Source organism: Trichechus manatus, unplaced genomic scaffold (genome assembly GCF_000243295.1).
Source record: "Trichechus manatus latirostris isolate Lorelei unplaced genomic scaffold, TriManLat1.0 scaffold00024, whole genome shotgun sequence".
NCBI lineage: Eukaryota > Metazoa > Chordata > Mammalia > Sirenia > Trichechidae > Trichechus > Trichechus manatus.
In genome coordinates, this window is record NW_004443960.1 from 16,653,521 (window position 1) to 16,673,274 (window position 19,754).

General features: G+C 40.7%; 2 protein-coding genes across 7 annotated transcripts in view; both read right to left on the reverse strand.

The window, feature by feature from the left end:
• Positions 1 to 3,470: 3,470 nt before the first annotated feature.
• Positions 3,471 to 11,859, reverse strand: ARL6IP1 (ADP ribosylation factor like GTPase 6 interacting protein 1). Its single transcript, XM_004373292.2, has 6 exons — positions 11,726 to 11,859; positions 9,472 to 9,605; positions 8,456 to 8,575; positions 6,185 to 6,302; positions 5,618 to 5,702; positions 3,471 to 5,171 (listed from the first exon to the last, which is right to left on the reverse strand). The coding sequence occupies exons 1-6, from the start codon at positions 11,759 to 11,761 to the stop codon at positions 5,053 to 5,055; spliced, it is 612 nt and encodes a 203-aa protein (XP_004373349.1). The 5' UTR covers positions 11,762 to 11,859; the 3' UTR covers positions 3,471 to 5,052.
• Positions 11,860 to 14,812: 2,953 nt separating this feature from the next.
• SMG1 (SMG1 nonsense mediated mRNA decay associated PI3K related kinase) overlaps positions 14,813 to 19,754 on the reverse strand; it is a 93,166-nt gene continuing 88,224 nt past the window's right edge. For all 6 annotated transcript variants that reach the window (XM_023728504.1, XM_004373293.2, XM_023728502.1 and 3 more), the window contains one exon: positions 14,813 to 19,290. In XM_023728504.1, the coding sequence (XP_023584272.1) occupies positions 19,213 to 19,290 (78 nt within the window). In that variant the 3' untranslated portion in view covers positions 14,813 to 19,212. The remainder of the gene's footprint in view (positions 19,291 to 19,754) is intronic.

Here is a 19,754-nt window from a genome sequence, read left to right on the forward strand (position 1 = left end):
ACATTTTTGTTTTCTTTTTCAGGATTTTTTTTTAAATTGTGCTTCAGGTGAAAGTTTACAGCTCGAGTTAATTTCTCATACAAAAGTTGATACACATATTGTTATGTGACTGTAGTTGCAATCCCTATAATGTGACAGCACACTCCCCCTTTCCAACCTGGGTTTCCTTTGTCCATCCTACCAGCTCCTGTTCCTTCCTGCCTTCTCATCCTGCCTCCAGACAGGAGCCGCCGCTTTGGTGTTGTGTATCTGCTTTAACAAAGAAGCACAGTCTTCACAAGTATTATTTTATGTTTTAAGTCTAGTCTAATCTTTGTCTGAAGAGTGGGCCTGGGGAACGGTTTTAGTTCTGGGTTAACAGAGCGTTCGGAGGCCATGGCTTTGGGGGTTCCTCCAGTCTCAGACCATTAAGTCTGGTCTTTTTACGTGAACTTGAGTTCTGCTCCGTTGTGTTCCCTGTTGTTTTCTTCTGTTTTTTAAAACATGTATATATTACTTTTTCAAACCAGTTAACAAGATATTTTTAAATTAATGGCACCTTATTGAGTCACCCGAAATCTTAGAAATTATTTACCAGGGCTCCAGACGTTTCTTTGGGGTTGTGGGATACAGTTTGGAAGAAAGCCACAAATGTTTCTAAATAAACACTCGGAATTCTGAGCCAGTAGCTTTTATCTGCTGTTCTACACCCAGACAAGAACCAGTTTGGGCAAGTCTCTCATCCTTTGAACCTCGGTTTCCCCAAATGTAGACTGGAGGTAATATTAATAATGACTGCTTCTTACACGTTATTGCGGGGGTCAGGGGAGATCATGGTGGTAAAGGTCTTGCACAGCGTCTGCCACATCGTAAACAAACAGACAAAAACACCCAAACCCGTTGCTATTAAATCATAGCGACCCTATAGGACAGGGTAGAACTACCCGATAGGATTCCCAAAGCTGTAATCTTTATAGATTTATAGGGTTACTGTGAGTCAGAAGGAAACCCTGGTGGCATAGTAGTTAAGAGCTATGGCTGCTAACCAAAAGGCTGGCAGTTGGAATCCACCAGGCGCTCCTTGGAAACTCTATGGGACAGTTCCACTCTCTCCTATAGGGTCACTATGACTTAATGGCAATGAGTTTGGGTTTTTGTGGTTTTTTTGGTATGAGTCAGAATTGACTCCACAGCAACAGGTTTTTGGTTTCATCTTTTCAGAAGCAGACTGCCGCATCTTTCTTTGCCCTGCAGAACAGCTGGTGGCTTCAAACCGCAGACTTTAGCAGCTGAGGGCTTAACAGCTGCACCACCAGGGCTTCTTTTGTCTGCCACATAAAAGATGCTCCCTAGGGCCCTGTGAGCTTTTGTAAGAAATTACAAAGTAGTCACAAAGTAATTTTCACATAGTGGATGCTCAATATATTTTGGCTATGGATAGAGCAAGGCATTGTGAGTATAGCTTGGAGCGCTAGGGTCTGATCACCTGGGAAGGAGTTAATTCTAGCTCTGCCCTCTTTGGATTCCAGTGACCTGAGGCAAGTTACCTAACATCTGAAATATTTGCAATAGCCTCCTTATCGATCTCGCTGCTTTCACCTTTTCCCTCCCCTCTACTCGCCCCATAGAGGCTGAATCGGAATGGTCTCCAGCGCCAGGTTTGGTTTTTTCCTACTTGCCCCAGGAAAACCCTGGTGGTGCAGTGGTTAAGTACTGGGCTGCTAACCTAGAGGTCAGCGGATGGAACCCACCAGCTATTCTGCGGGAGAAAGATGTGGCAGTCTGCTTCCGTAAAGATTTACAGCCTTGGAAACTCAATGGGACGGTTCTGCTAGTTCCTACAGGGTCATTGAGTCAGAATCAACTCCACAGCAGCAGGCATGGTTTTGGTTTGCTACTCGCCCGAGTTTCTTTCACATTCCTTTTAAAATGGAAGTCAGAACACGCAGCCTCCTAGGGCTCCCTACCACCCAGTAAAATACAAATTCCTTACAAAAGATGATTGGAGAGAGTCCTGGGGAGAAAGAACTCACAAAAGGTTGAGAATGGTCACACAACTGAAGAATGTAATCAGTGTTGCTGAATTGTACACGTAGAAACTGTTGAATTGGCGTATGTTTTGCTGTATGTAGGAGCCCTAGTGGTGCAGTAGTTAAAAAGTGCTTGGCTGCTAACCAAAAGGTTGGAGGTTCGAACCCACCAGCTGCTCTGCGGGAAAGATGTGGCAGTCAGCTTCGATAAAAGATCTGCAGCCTCAGAAACCCTATAAGGCAGTTCTACCCTATCTGGCAATTCTACCCTATCCTATAGGGTCAGTGAGTTAGAATCAACTCGAGGGCAACAGGTTTCATTTGTTTTTTGGTTGCTGTGTATATTCTCAACAAAATTTTTTTAAAAATTAAAAAGCTTACAGGAGACTTCCTGGTGTTCACACCTGCCAGACCACATCCCCCACTGTTCTCCCCTGGCTTGCTGTTTCTCAGACACTCCAAGAATGCTCTGCCTGTCTCAGGTCTTACTCTTCCCTGACTTACTTTCCTCCACTAGGCTTGCTCCCTGCCTTTCTTCAGCTGTCCATTCAGCCATCACACACACATACACATACACTTTTTTTTCCCATGGCACTTAGCACCTGAAATACTGGAAATGTATTTACTTTCTCCTAGCTCTGAACCATTCAGTTTCAAGCAAGCAGGGAATTGCTCAGTGTTGCTGTGTCCACAACTTCTTAGAGAACTGTCTAGAACACAGAAGGCTCTCGATACGTATTTGATGAATCAACGAATGGGCACATCGGTTTCCCCCATCTTAAAATGGGAATGATACTACCACTTGAATTTACTGTGAGGATAAATGAAATAATCCATATAAAAGAGATTAACTCAATGTGAGAACTCAACGTTAGTTACGACCGCAAAGGGGAAGATCAGCATTTCAAGGTATCAGGTGACCACCCACAGGAGACTTGTGGTGACTTTACCCAACCCCCCAGGAGGCTCCAAAAAGGAATCTTGGATTTGGAGTTAAGTGCTCAGGATTTGATACAGAATCTGTTCCCAGGACACAACAGGTATACACAGGCCCAAAAGATAAAACATTGAATTTCAGCCTAATTTTTAGAAGTGTTTTAAGGGCAGACAAAAGTCACCCAACAATTATTTACTGAGCATCTCGTTTGCCAAACTGAGCTGGATGCTGGGGTCAGAGGTTCCTGCAGCGGTGCTCTCTCCACTGAGCCTGCTCTGTACCCTGCCCTGCGTCCCAGCTTGGCCCTCTCACCCAGTTACCTTTGGCCCAGTCTTACTCCTCAGTGTTTCCCCTCCCATCTAGCATGGTGCCCGAATGTTTGCTGAATAAAAAGAATTTAAACCTTTTATTTTGTTCTTAAGAGTACCTTAGAGAGATGTAATAATCACACAGGGTAGTTCATTAATCTGATTCATAAATGCAATCATATACACATTATATTAGCTAAACTATAAAGAAAGTAGGACACAAGATTCCAACTTTTATTTTTCTCCCTTTACACAAACTAGAAGAAAGAATACAGGATTAAACTGTAGAAGTAGTTAATCAGTAGAACATGTATACACAAAAAAACCCAGATAGGAAGACAGGCTTATTTACAATGAGGAAACACATGTAAAATTAAGGTAATTTTCATATGAAACATTAAAAAAAAAAAATGCTACATGGGTGCTACCGTATACAGCAGTATAGAAGGTGGGAAACATTTATTTAAGGGTAGATATATCACAAGCTCCAAGTTTTACACATCAGTGCAATAAATTCACAAAACTATATGACACCTAGTTAATCAGAGTTTAAGAATTGTTCCCAAATATGTCACAACATTTCTGGCCCTCAGAGGATCACTCCTACAGATTGCAACTACTTTAAATTTCTAGTTACTGAAAAGGAGAGAATGATTCTAAGAAGCTTTCCAAGGATTACAAAATCTATGTAGACTACAGGGCAACAATCATCGTCACAAGTTGGCTCTAACCCACAGCTCTTGCAATCTTTAGAGAAATAACTAGGAAAAGTCAGACGCCAGCACAGTCCCTACCTCCTATTCCAGATCTGTGGGGACCGAAAGAGCCAGTACTGCCATAAAATGACAATCTTGCGGCTTACTTTTAAAGACTTACTCTCATCTTGAAAAATTAGCAGGATAAACTATTTTCTACAGAAATGAATCTTGGCTAACCTAAGAAGACTTCTGTCTTTCACTGGCTAGTCTTGGAGTGAAGGTCATAGACATGAGTCTTAACCTACTATGCACTTTTAGTCGGCTGAAAATCTGCAATGAGAACTATGTTAAAACTCCTAATATAATCTTTTGGAAGTCTGCTAATAAAAAGCCTCTAAGGATTTACCAAATTGAAGTCTAACGGGGAGAGGACAAGAGCTCTACACCTGTCAGAGTCCCCATTTAGGACAAACGAGCAACGTTTTCCTACAAATTGCTAAGTTTTGCTCAAGGGAGAAACCAACACATACTAGGTGCATGGAATTAGTTTCATTTTATCCCGTGGGGATTCTTCCTCCACGGTAAAGAAACAGAATGTGGAATGAATCTTAATTGGTCTCTGTATTCACGAAGCTGAACAGTTATTGTACACACACTGTGGAAGCAGACTGCAGAACCAGCTTCCTGTCGCCACAGAACACAATCTTGTATCTAGCTCAAGCAAAGATTAACTCCCACAATTATCAAGAGTCACTGGTAACTGTACTAAAGCATAAAGTTCACTACTATATTATTTTAAAGGCGAGTGCCAAAAAATAAGAATTCAATTAACTGTAGGTGAGAAAATTCAAAACACGTCAGTACTCACTAATGAGTTGTCCACATAAGGTCAACTGATGAGAATGCACCCAGCTACACTGGACACGAAGACACTACGCACAAAGCCTTACTTGGCAGGTCCTGAATTTCTATTAACTAAGGGCAGAATGAGGGAGAGCAAAGAGCTACTTCTGTAACAGTTTAGTCTACAGACAGCATAGTAGAAACTGTTCCCAGGGACAATGTATACTCCATCAATCACACTGAAGAAAGCAGATGCATTATTCATTCTTCTTTTCTTTTTGTTTCAGAAGCTTGTTTATCTCCCTCTTGGCCATTCCAATGTACTTCGAAATGATTCCATGTTGGTTTAGTCCAGGAAGCAACAGTGCGAAAGTTACTGAAACAAAGCAAACAAATAAAATTAAGGAGCCAGCAATGACGTTCCTAAAGGTTTTTATTACATTTTATAGAAGGCAGTTTCCCAGACACTCTAGTTTTTAATCAGACACTTAATGGGAGGAAACAATACGAAATCCATTATTTCCACTAGTACGTATCCCCAGGAACTTATCATACCCCTCCAACCTCAGACAACACACACAGCTTATTTTTTACCTCTCGTACATTACTTTCTACCTTGGTTATATCCTTTGTCTTAGCTTCCTGTAAGACTAAAAACTTCCTGAAAACAAGGAACTGGGTCTTGGTCATCTTTCTACACTGCCACAGACCCCCTGATCAGTACCTTAAACTTTGTAAGCACTCACATAGTTGTTTACTGAATAAGTTACAGTTAGATTTAACTGGCCAGGATGTGCCTGTAGTTATTCCTCCAAGACTTACCAAGCAGGTAGGTGAGAAAAAGGTTGTGGACTTGCTGTCCCACCCAAGCAACCGCAGCAAGAGAAATGATCATGGTCATGAAGTACTAACAATAAAAATAACAAGAATTTATCAACTCTTAGAAGCAGATGAAGAAGCAGAGCTATCATTTTAGGAGTCTGTTTCAAAAGTTGGAAATCATTCCACTTTTATTTAAAAATACTTAATACCTATATATTCTAGAAAACTCCATTACATGTAACTTTATAAAACTTAGATACATTTTCCTTTCTAGAATTACTGACTCCAATGTAAATTAAGCTACTTTTACAATTAATAATTACACATAGTAACCTCATGTGAAGCTGAAAGAAAAATTTTGTTCTACTAGAGTAAAATGCAAAATGTAAATTTCAACTTCCAACGATTCAATCTAATATAAAGATTTATGAGTGTAATCAGACAGTTAAACAGATAATGATAAAAATCAAACTATATTAAAACACAAAAGATTATGTTGCTATGAAGGAAAACTGACTCAATCTTAAATTTTTCCTTTAGTTAAATAAGTCAGAGCAAATTAAGTACCATTTTAGGCTTTTCTTCCTTTAGTGTGAAGAGGCGTTTCCACCAGCCCATAGCTCTGCGTCGAGTTTTCACTAGATTGCTGCAAATTTCATGGAATCTTTGCTGTTGCTCAGTGGTCCTAGAAAAACAATTTTCCCCTTCACTGTAAACAAATCCCCATAGTGGAAATACACCATCCTCTTAAAGATGATCTAAATAAAAAATAACAATGGCTCACCATCATCTCACTCAGGTGAAAAACGCCTTACACCACTGAGACACTTTTTATGGCACAGGAATATGTTTTTACATAAAGGGGTATGTGTGTATACATATTTTTAATATACTAACAGTAAATTATGGCTCTGAAGCCACATTTGTTTAATGATAGTCACAAAAAATTCATGACTACTTGGGGCCATGCAGAAATCAGTATAAATTAATTTCTCTGTTCCTTTAGTATTTTTCAGACCCTCATGAACCCTGGAGGTTGTAGCCCATCAGAGTCCCACTACTCTGAGAGGGATGTGAAGTTTCCACCAAATAGTTGTATTTGGGCACTCATCAATAAGGTAAAAATTATTAGCATTCAAAGCATAGATAACCCACAGCAGCAATAAAAAACAGTTCAAATCCAAATTCTTTACCAATTTACTCCCAGTGATGGAAGAGTTCATCACAAACAAAACGGCAGTAAAAATCCAAACAGATCCTCTAAGAAAGTCCTTTATATGTATGTTTTTCTTGTTTCTGATAAAAAATAACTGCCTCTGTACTGTCTGGTATACAGATATAATGGCTACTACAGTAAAACCTGCAAAAGCTGGAAACTGTGAAAGCCGGATACCTCTCAGAGAAGGAAAACTCAAATATTTTCCACTAAATAAAGAACGACAGAAAAATGGTGACTGTGTCCCATCAAAGGCAGAAAACTTGCAAGACCTGGAAAAACAAGGCAGTCCCATCAAGTTCTGGCTCTCACAGGTTTCACTGTACTACTTAGTAGCCCTAACCTGAGGGATGTGTGGCCTTCTCGCCTCCAGTCCTCATCCTTGTAGAACTGCAGTGATAGATACACTAAGAAGATCCTGCTGAGCCCTGGAACTTGTTGCAAACAATCAGACTTTATGTGCTGCCCATGGTCAAGGCTAGATTGTGGCAATAAAACAGTGTTCCTCCTTCCCCAAAAGATCAAAAAATAAAATTCACTCTATTGATAACTGAGTCACATACTGATTACCATGAAACTATCAGTGTTTACTTCTGAAAACTTTCCTCCAGGAGTTATGAATTTAGCAGATTTGAATGTCATCTGGCTAATAAAGTCAAGGTCAGAGGTTGATTCCCTATGCTAATAAAATTTGTTACAATGCATGATCATAAACTCCCCCAAAAGAACAGTAGCATAATTCATCGCTCAAGTGAAAAACAATTCAAAGGGCAGTTCCTAATGCTAATCTATTTTGCTTTGGGGGAAACATTTTAAAACAAACATGCTTAAATTACCCCATGACTTAAGCAAACTCCTCTAAAACATATGAATTTATTCTCAAAGAATCCATAAGGTACACACTTAAAATTCTTATTTTCATGGAGCCGGGGTGGCATAGTGGTTAAGAGCTCAGGTTGCTAATCCAAAGTTAGCAATTCAAATCCACCAGCTGCTCCTTGGAAACCCTGTGGGGCAGCTCTACTCTGTCCTAAAGGGTTGCCGATTTTTTAATTTGCTGTCATATGAGGAACAAAAAACTAAAGGCACAGACAAACTACCAATCGAACTAAATAAACAACCAAGAGAGACTAGCACCTGAGGGGAAAATCTATTCCATCATCTAATTTTGTTCATTATTTGGATCAAAGGTGGGAAATACAACATTCCAGAGGGAAGTTAAAATAATATGATCCTTACCCACGTAACTATGTCTTAGGACCTCATAAGAAATAAAGTCAAAAAATGGTATAAATGAAAATCAACTCACTTGTATATACAGTTCAAACTTACTCTAAAGCACTTGCTTTGCATTTGGCTGCCTACCTACCACTGCACTGTCTCAACTGCTCTACCTTAAACACAAGATCTTATAAGTCAAAATAAAAGCACTATGGAGATAATAAGAACTGGAAATTCACTCTTTGTATCTAAATCAGCTAAGAAATTCTTCATAGAAAAGCAAAGAAATCTAACCCCTAGGTATCTGGTGATTAGACAATCCTTGTGCTAATTGTAGCAGATTAATCACAGTCACCAGGTTCAGTAACTTCTCAAGGATTCCAAATCATGATTCCACCTACCATTTATTGGAGCCAAAAATTCTAGGTGCTAGAATGGGAACAAGGTAGTCGGCCAAGCACAAAAACATAACAAAACAGGAAACACCTGACAGAACAGATGGATCTAGGTAGTAGATGGTCCTGTTTAAAAGAAAAAAAATAAAGGTTAAAAACATAGTCACTATTATTCCTAGCTGAAGATTTTTAACTATTCATTTAGTCCACTGGTTCTCAAAGATGTTATTGGCCATTTTCTTTCAAATCTCCTACTCAGTGGAGTTTTCCAGAAGCTTCATGGCAAGATATCATCATTGCAATACCTAATGGAATATGTGCTTATGTGTTTCATGATTTGTTTTAATTTCAAGTACAGGCAGTCCCCGGGTTACTAACATCCGACTTACAAACCCCTACAAACCACCATAAAGCCTATTATATTAAAAATTTAAGGTGCATACAATGGTTCCTAATAACAAACAGGTGCTACTTTGCGACATGCATCAAAACATTATTGATATTATTATCACTGTATTATTATGTTAAAGACATTTTAGTGTATCTGGAAGTGTTTCTTTAATGTTTTATGCATAGAAAGGTACACTATTTGACTAACATTTAACTAAACATTTGACTAACTGAAGTTAGATATGAACTGTACCTAACTGTTCCAACTTACATATAAATTTGACTTAAAGACAGATTAGGAACAGAACTCATTTGTAATCCGGGGACTGCCTGTAGAGTAAATATCAATAGACAGAAGCTCTCGGAAGTCCTCTACAATTTCTAAGAGTATAAAAGGTCTTGAGGCCAAAAAGTCTGAGTGCCACTGATTTATTTAACTGCATCAGGTTACCGAGTTTACAAAAGTACTACAAGTTCTGAAAACTAGGCAAACTGCTCTAAGAAAGAAAAGGCATTCTGTACAGATTACACATTACAAAAGATTTAAGGCACTTTCATAAATGGAGGTTGTGCATTACCTGGGCCCTTGTTAACAGCAAGCACACACCATAGTTATGTAATAGCTCACTTACAGAAATACAAAAGAAACCACGCCCATGATAGCAGGTGGAAACCAGGCTCTTTCCCATCGGAGGACTTTGTCAGCCATCAGCATCACTTCTCCCCAGCCTTGCAGCTGCTCTTCCAGACTCGCTGTCTCTGCAGCCTACATATCATCGACATTCAAAGAGATCACTTTACCAATCTCAACATTTCTGTGATTCCTAGGGAGTTAAATTCTTCTAAGGTACTAAATATGTAAAATCGCTATCTTACAGATAGTTTCTGAAGACCGCTGTAATTCTGGCTTCACAGAAGGAAACCAAAGGGGAAAAACCTATCACTTAATGGTCACCTTCCAAGTCCAAGCTTTGGGCTAATTTACATACACAATGTAACACCACCCCTACAGAACCCTCGAGGTAGGGACAATTAGGTCCATTTTACAATTAAAGTGAGCTCAGAATGTTAACTTTCCCAGCCTCAGACATTACTAAGGGGCAGCACCCAGAATATTTAAAAATTAGATCACTTAAGGTTCAAGCAAGTGAACTTAAGGTGGTTAGAATTGATCTCTTGTTTTTGTCATTTCATTGACTGAAACCCTGACTTCTAAATTCCATTAGGAAAGCCTCTCTCTGAACAGCACTCAACTTCTGAAATAGCTTTCTGGGTAACTGTAATCATTTAGATGTTGGCATCATTGCAGGATCAAGGAAAACTACTTTTATCAAATTATATGTGGCATTTTAAGCTCAACATATCTCCTCAATACCACGTTTATTAGGACATTCTCGTTAGACTTCAAATTTCTCTGCAAATCTGACAAAAGGCTGAAAAGGGACCTTTAGGATGAGGTAAGTGCCAAAAGCCCTTAAATTGATTTTAGTAAAGGAAGAACAAAATGGAACAAAAAACCCAAGTGTCCTTATAAACGTCATTACTAGGAAATAGGGAAATAACAGGGGGCAGTGCTGTTTAATCTTAACAAAGATGCTATCTGTGCCACACTGATCACTCAGGTGACTTGAATATTCCTGACTTTATATCCCCTGCTTAATACTAGTAAAATACGAATGATTAATATGTGCTAGGAACTCTGCTAAGCATTTTATACGCTTATACTTCAAATAATCCTTCCAACAACCATAAAAGGAAGGTGTTGTTATTATTCCCATTTTACAGAAGAAACTGATATACACAGAGATTAACAGATTTGAACCAAGGAAACCCAAGCCCAAAGGCTCTGCTCTCTTTACAAGTTATCCTGCTCTGCTGCAAAGAGTAGTTGAGTGGAGGATTCCAAGCTCTAGACTAGAATCTGTCATTTCAATAGCTGTGTGAGTTTAGGCAACTTCTTTGTGCCTTAATCCTCTTAAAAGGCATCCGAGAAGCTGTGGGTTGTGTGTTTTTAAGGGGGCAGGCCATGCATTTCTAAAAACCAGTGCAAAGTGAAAATCACGCACAATCCAAACAGCCTGGGGCAAAGTGACTTAATTCGTTAGCACCCGGGCGGTTTCAAAAGCTGAAATTTTAAATGCTTTGGTTCCTCTTTTCTCAGCGGTGTGGTGTGGCCAGCCTTTCCCTGGAGTAGGGCAACGGAGAAAACGCAAGATTTCTCTTTCTTGTTTTTGCCTAGCTCTTGCAGTTAAACTTGTGCGCCTGGGGTACGACCTCACTGTAGTCTAAAGTTCTCTCCAGTCGTCCTGTGACCCCGAGCCTTTCAAAGTGCAGACAAACGCCAAGTCGTCCTATTGTCCTTCCAGCTGGACCCCACTCCCAGTTCCCTGCGGTGACCGCGCAGCCTCGCTGCCGTTTTAAGTTGTGCCAGCTATCACAGAAACTCTCGGCAGCAGCCCTTTGACCCTCCAGCTCTGCCCCAAGCATTAGGGGAGGAGAAAAAAGGCACATTCCCGTCCGGGTAATACCAAAGAGGGGGAACCCCCGATTCGGCTGGCGCCTGGGCGCCCTCCGCCCAGCCTGCACCCCAGCTTCCCTGCCGGCACCCCTTCTCACATGTCCTCCCCAACCCCCATTCGCAGAGACTAATGACGCGCCCTCCTCGCTCCGTTGCGCACCTTCCCCAGGTAATGACAGAGATCAACACGACTAGTTACCGCCACCCACGAGCTACCCAAGAAGAACGAGGAGCAGGTAGCGTCGCCTGTGCCTGGAGCCGGGCCCGCCGCGAGTGACAAGAACGAGTCAGGCTGCAGTTGCCCGTTTGGGCCCGCCGAAATCCGGAAACGCTGCTCAGTTCCCTCGCGATGGGCCGCAGCTACTCACCAGCAGGTTGGTGCTGCGATTATCGCCCTCCGCCATCGACCCTGAGGCGCCGCCTCAGCGAGCTCAGACTGCACTCAACAACAGCCTACCCGAGCCCCTCACGGCGACCTCTGCGCGAGAGTACGCCCCGCAAGTGCTTATATAGGCCGGCCGTCTTTCCCGACAGCCTCCGCGAAACTCGCTCCTCATTGGGCAGATCGAGCTCAAACCTAAGGGGAGCCAGACCAACCGCTGCCCAGCGCATGGCTAGAAATCGAGGCCAAAGGAGAGACTGGCCTAGCCGGCCAAGGAGGCGGGGACAAGGAGTAGCCAATCAGAGCCCAGGAAATGTGCGCGGCCCACCCTGCGCTTTCGGAAGCGGTTGAACCGCCGCTGCCAGGGGAAAGGTTTGGCTTTAGTATCCATTTGATTGGAGCCGGGAAGGCTCTCGTACCCTCTTCCCCTGGGCCTCAAAGCAGTTAAGGCGCTTCTCTGCTGTGCAGGACCAGGCGGAAGGCCGAGAAGGGGATGTGACACTTAACCTCATTGTGGTTAGGGCGGCCGGTTGGGATCCTCACCCCATCAGGCCACTGCCCCCTCGGCGGCCCTGCCTAATAATCCCTGTTCTCGTCCCCTTGCCAGATCACTGAGCAGTTTAACTCAGATTTGTGACTTGTGCCCACATCATGAGGATTTGAGGACAAGTAAAAGCTATTTGGAAACCCTAGTGGCGCAGTGGTTGAGATCTAGGCCGCTAACCAAAAGGTCAGCAGTTCCATCCACCAGGCGCTCCTCAGAAACCATAATGGGGTAGTTCTACTCTGTCCTATGGGGTCGCTATGAGTCAGAATCGAACGGCAATGGGTTTTTTTTTTTTTTTTTAAAGCTATTTATGTAGATTTTGCTACAATTTTTCTCTCCTACCGAGTTAGTGACAAGGCCTTAACTTGGGGGGTGGGGGGGAAAGGGGGTCATAGTCTGTGAGAACACGTGAAAATGCACCGATTTATAAAGTTGTCTTATTTACATGAGGTCTTTGGGGGAAATTGTTTGTGGAGCACTTCGGTTACTTCTTAGAGAAACTACGCGCTCTCTCTCCAAAAAGGGATTGGTTTTACATTAGAGGTCACATATTAAGATGTAAACCCGTTTACAAGCAATTTAGGAAGTAGATGAACTATGAGAGACACTTGTCTTTTCTATCTAGGATTTCAAAATGTATTAACAAGTGCTTTGATTTTTTTTATTCAATACAAAAAAAAAAAAGTGGCCTGGTCAGATGTTTTCCTTTAGGTAAGTTAACCAGTGTTTAACTTCCAGCTTTTATCCTTTTATAATCATCTATTTTATGTCATCTATTTTAAGCACATTCATTAAATACCAGGTTCTTAAGAGTTGAAGGAAAGGAAAGCATAAAGATACGTGATAGAATATAGTTCTTGCCTCAAGAAAGCCAGGCAAGGGCAGGAGCAAAGCGAATTTCATCAAAGGGTATGAAATTTGCTGTGGATCTTGGGGGAAAATAAAGCATTTGGGTCAGATAGGACACTTGAGAAATAGCCTTTGCAAGGCAAGGGAACTCCCCAGTAAGTTCCCCTTTGGGAGATGTTGAAAAATAGGTTGTATAAGTTAAGATGCAGCTAGTTGATATAGAGACCCCATTTACGGGGATTTGAAAGCTATGGAGTTTGAGGGCAGGCTCTCCCCCACCTCTTCAAAAGAAAAATAGGAGGCAGCAATTCACATAATTAGTAAAAATATCCAGCACTGAGCACACAATCTCACTGTAGGCTCTGTAACATCCACTTCCAGAGAGGACACAGAGCTTTTGGCAGGCTTTAAAAACTGACATTTCTTCTTTGAGAAATCAGCTTTTGCTACAGAATGCTACTGGTTTCACCGAAGTTCCCTGCGTACTGCTTAAGAAGGAAGACTTTAACACCAGATTGTGTGAGGTAGCTAAGAAAGACAGAAACAACTCAAGGAGCATAGGTTCTCCAAAGAGTATTGTTACTCAAGGGGTGTGTTCCCAAACCTATTTCCAAATTCACAGCCTAGGGGCACCGTTATTCAGTCTGCCACTAAGCCTTTGAATTGGCCTAACTAAAAACAGAAACACCTACCCTGTAGTTTTCTTCCTGAGCTGTTTTTGTACTCTAGACAGGATGTGATCTTTTGAAATGTGCCAGATGACTGAGCAATTAACACAAATCCTTTTGCTTTTGTTGCCACAGTTTACCCCACGTACAACAGAAGGAAATGTCGACCAGTCCTGTGCCATCCCGATTGTTGGCATGCTCGAGTCCCTTGTTGCTGCCACCGTGTATTTTGAGTACCTTCCAACCTAAGGGACTCATCTTCCAGCACTGTATCGGACAGTCTTCTGTTGTGATCCATAGGGTTTTCATTGGCTTTTTGGAAGCAGACCGCCAGGTCTTTCTTCCTTGTCTCTCAGTCTGGAAGCTCCACTGAAACCTGTCCACCATGAGTGACCCTGCTTGTATTTGAAATAACCGGTGGCAAAGCTTCCAACATCATAGCAACATGCAAGCCACCACAGTAAGATAAACTGTCACACGGGTGGTAGTAACAGTCTAGCACCAACAAATGTAAACTTCAAAATACCAAAACAAGTTGGCCATTTTAATGCAATTTACCTTCAGAACTTTCACACCCGAGGGAACATAAACTTCACATCTTCTTTTATGCCAGTAACGATCTTTGGGAGTACTGTTATGAAGTATTGCCAAAATTAAGCTTAATCAAATTGGTCCTTAAGATTAGGAACTTTCCCATTGAATTAAAATTTCCACTGCTGTTCAATTATAGAACTTTGAGGGTTAAAAAAAATTACTGTTTTGAGAATTACGGTTTTTGAGTTTTTTTTGAAGATTAGTGCTTTTAAAAAAAAAAAGGCAACCCATGTCCCAAAGTTAAATTTTGCAGAATCTACTTTGACCAATAAATTCAGAGCTTAAATGCTACATCTTTTGGGACTGAACCTTTATTTTTTGAAAAACAGGTATTTCATACAATCTTTGCCATGTTAATGCAAATCTGCACAAAGTAGGCATGTGTTTTTGTTTTCCAAAAGATGCATTATGAACATTTTCAGGAAGCTGGTGTGATTTATTCAACTTTTAATCTTAAATACAATCACAAAATTATACCCATCAGAAGGCATTACAACCTTTTGTACAGAGAAGCCACAATGTTACCTGGACAAGGAAGATTCAGTTCAACTCAATTTGCTCTTATAATACGGGTAAAAACTAAATTAACAAGTGAAATATGATGTCATTGCCACTGACATTACAGGTGGAAATACAAGGGAAATTTAAACCAGAAAAATAACTGACACAAGAACTTTAAATAGGAGCTGAAACTCTGCCAGAAAAAAAAACACCAAAACACTATATGTAATCAGCTTGTTTTAAAAGAAAAACACTCTATAATTCTGCATTTCAGAACAACAATTCCTTAAGTTTACCATCTTTAAAAAAAAAAAAATCCGAGCTATTTTATGACCCTTGTATGTTAATTAGCACAACAGCTTTTCCCTAGTAAGTTCAGCAGATCCCGTGGAAAGCAAGAGACTCTTAAGTGGTTCATGTACGACTAACCCTTGAGCCAAAAAGCTTCTCTCAATTAGAGTCAATTTGCCCTTTTGTAATAAGGAATGGTGACACTGCTACCCAGGCCAAAAAAAAAAGCCAGGAAAACTGAACAGACCCTCAGAGTTTCCTAATGCCATGAATTTCCCCTCCCCAAGGTTTGGGAAATGCTGTGATACTAGCTAGATTTTCCCCATAGGAGGAACCTTCCTAAATACAACCGAAATACTGAAAACAAAATTTATCTTCTTTAGGTGACCCTTACGTTAACAATACATTCTACCTCCTTGATTTAAGTGGGGGGGATGTCCTAGTTCTAAATTACTGGCATTTTAAAAGCCCAACAAGATAATAAAATGGAGGGACATTGGTTTTTATCCTCATGTAATTTTATGTAAAACAAAGGTACTTAAATGTGCTAACAGTAAAACATTCACTGATTTTTGATGTATGTGAATAGAATCTATAGGCTAATTATGGGTGCTTTGTTTAATATGAAAAAAATTGGGAGAAAAGAAAAAGAACCAGCTCCTTTGATTTTAGCACTGACAAAACAAGTTAAGCCCCCAGAGTAATTACAAAAATGTGGAGGAAAATAGGCCAGGAAGACTTTTCCATTTAAAGTACTGCCTATAATACCCCAGATTAAATAGGACCTAAGATTGCACATCAACTCTAATATTTGGCTGTACTTGCATTGCCCTGCTCGGCATTTTTTAATGGCTCTTTCCTTAAATTTCACACATCAGAACAACCACAATTAAAAAACAAAAAAACAATGCAGATAACACCATACAATGGACGATTAAGAAAACTACTCCTTAAGTAACAGAGGCAAATGTTAAGGGCAGAAGTGATGGAAGTGTTTCTTTGTATTACAAACTCTGGCCCTGAACCTGGGGTTTGGGCTCTAAGAAAGCAATTTAAGGAAGCAGATCAAGAGCTGGATTATCAGTTGTCACACAGAAATCCCACATACTAAAACAACTCACCACAAGTACTCAGACACAAAAGCAGCTTCATATTATCATCTAGCAAACTAAGAACTGTTGACCAGACACAGCAAGACACCAAAGAAAAAGAGTAAAGAGAACTACAGACAGCTCCATAAACTGCTACACCGCCAGAGCTTTGTAGAGAAAAATCAATTTTTAAAAATTAGGCAAGTCTAGCAAATTAAAGACAACAAACACTGGAGATAAACTTCCATTTCCAAGGGTACTTTCAGCAGAAGAGGTTGCAGGTTATTCTGTACCCCTGAATCTTAGAAAGAGAGGGAGGGAGAACAGGGGAGAGGGGGAGATAGAGGGAACACGCGAGAAAGAGAGAAAAGATCCCTGGTTTTTCACAGGTATTTTGTGTGTCATCAAAAATTCATGACTTCTTAACTACTGCACTCTAACTAGATTACTTTACAAAATAATCCCCAAAATATAGCCCTGTCTTCTCCATCTAAGGTATCGCCAGGACCTTTTACCTCTGGTTAAATCCCTAACTGTTGAGTTCTCTCACAACAGTCCCAACTGGCAAGGCTACTTGCAGAATGACATCCCAGAGGAAACCAAGCTGTACAGACTAGGGTCTGCTTGTCCAGAGTGCAGTAAATAACAGGCTTTGAAGTCACCACTTACTCCTATCTGCCTCACAACTAAACACATACTATACAGGCCACACTATTCTCTGAGGGACCATTTTAAAATAAAAGTGATGCATAATTTGCCAGAGGCACATGTTGTCGAAATAAAGCAGTTTTGTTTTTGCTTGGATAAGGTGCCAGGCACCTGCCTCTGAAGCCTGACACTCACAGGCAATAAAATTCACCTATTTCATTTATTTTCTTTGCCAAAAAGGAAGCAATGTCTGAATACTACCTATTAGGACAAATTAGCGTGAACCGGTTGTTTCACTGCGATAAAAGGTTTCCCTTGTGACAATAAAGAATGTTACTGAGAAGACTTCCATCTCCAGAGAGCAGAGGTAATCCAGTGATGTATGCAAAAGCTCCTACGCCTCCGGGAAATAAAGCAGCGTGTGAAATACAACATGGCACTGTTCTTCCAGCTAGGTTGTTTTGTTTGTGAAAAGAAGGTTCAAAATGAAGAAAATAAAATTTGATGTGACAGGTTCCTTAACTTGCTATAACACAGGATATTAAAAAAAATACTACCTTTCTTGCAATACCTGTTAAAGTATTAAGAAAGCACTGATACTGAAATGCATTTTCTCATGGGTATTTAAAGATTATAGGTAAATGTGGCAATCAGAATACAAAAAAGGCCCAGAGCTACATGGAATTTTTCCTTAATACTTTTCAAGTTTGTCTGTGAAGCCTGGCCACTAGAAAATCGCCACTGACCTGATCTCTAAAATGCAGGAATCTGTTTTACTTTGAGTTAATTCGTCATTTCAAGAATCCTGTTCAAACCTGGATTTTCATTTTGGATCAACAATTTAGCTTACACTGCCAGTCCAGTACTGAACTGCAATGCTAAATTTAAGGAACCTTGATCATGAATTCACTATAATGTATTACTAAACAGCAAACTATTAAAATTGTGCAAAAGGTGAAGTACTTCACAGACTAATAATTGAACTTAATGTAAGATATTGGTGGTTCTCACTTTGGCTGATGTTTCATGTGCATATCCTAAAATGCCAGGTAAACTAAAGCACTTTTAATTTACACCTTGTAAATTAAAAGTAGCAAATGAGAAAACTGGATTAAAAAAACATTTCACTCTACCTCCACCAGAACATCACTTTTATTGTTAATCTGTCATCAACAACGTAAAACTCTAATAGATACTCTATCCTGGTTTTTAAAAAGGTAAAAGATTACATTAGATTAGCTACTTTCTATGAAAAAAAACTACAGCAATCACAGAAGAGGGAAAATTTGAATGACCCCAAAAAATGTACACTATAAGTAAAGGGGAGTGTACATTAAATCAAATGTCTGTTAGATTCATTGCTTTTGAATGCACAGTGACAATTCTGGGAAACTGTACATGATAGAATCACAGAAATGGCTTAAATAACCAGAATTTTGTGTGTGATCATCAGACCTTTAAACAATCCTTGAATTTTCCATGTACTCAGTGGTTGTGGAGACATTTCCGTTTATCACTCCGAATACAAGTTGTTAACAGCATCGAGACGGAAGTATATAAAATATAAGGATTGAAATAAAAGTGTATTTGAAAGATGGCTAATCTACTACATTAGGTAAAAGGGGAACGGGTGGGGAGGGGGAGGAGCGGGGATGACAGGATGGTTTTTTTCCCTTCATTTCAGAAGTAAGTTCTTCCAATGTAGTGTATCTGTTACACAGCTCTCCATTTTCAGTCCATTTCTGAAATTCATGTCGCGTAGCCTTTTTGTACTTACTGGTCAACCCAACCAGTACTGTTGCTGAGCAGCAAGTGTAACTCGAGAATCTGAATGCATCAAATCTTCCTTGGCTGTGATTTCTTCGCGGCCCCAGTTTTCTCTGTTTCTGAGCGGGGTTTATTTTTTCCTGGATTGTACACACAGGGTCAGGTGGAATGAGGTTCCAAATCACTCTGTGCTCCGCGGCATCCTTCTTTCTGCAGCTAACCTCCTGACACGTTTGCAGCTGTTCTGTGGCAGAAAGACAATCTCCGTGTTCAGGCGGTGAGCTTTCTTTCTTTCACCCTTGACCCTGGGGTTGCAGGCCATGGTGTTGGGCGTATCCCTGAGTGCAGCTGTCCTGCAGGATTCACTTCCTAGTGCACCGAGATTTCCTAGGTTTCCTCAGAGTAAGCCCCCAGTTGCATCACCACCGACTGTGGTATGGCTTTGGATGCCTGAGGCTGAGTTGATTCTGGTGGATGTCTGACCTCGCTTAACCAGACTCATCTACTGTCTTCCCATTCATACCCAGGCTGTCCAACCTTCATACAGCTGAGCCAAGTTATCTAGATTAGTTGCTTCCTTAATGACATAGTCAACCTGTAAAAATAGGCAGGATGGTATTAAAAGTCATTTAAAACTTGAAAGGGCACAGTTCACATGTGAGTTATATGAATTGTTTAAGACTGCTTTTCTAATCACTAATTCATTATTAATTATCCAAAGGATGTGTAGTGCTAAGATGAAAACCGAAGTTGAGTAAGCTGGCCTTCCCTCATAACTCTACTGCTTATGCGATGTGTGTGTCTCAGGAAAGTCCCAGCCCCTTTGAGCCTCACAATTCCTTAGACGAAGAGGGTCCCACTGACCTGACAGGTGCTCTCAGGGTTAAACGTGAAGTTACTGGGTAAAAGCTTAGATGCTGTATAAACAAGTGCCTAGCACAGGTTCCAGGACACCGTGGGTGCTAACAAATGTCCACTGACTCTGGCTCGGCTAAATTTTACTTTACAGTAAGAGATATAATCTTCTCTATCTCCAGAGCATCCACCAGGGCCCAATTA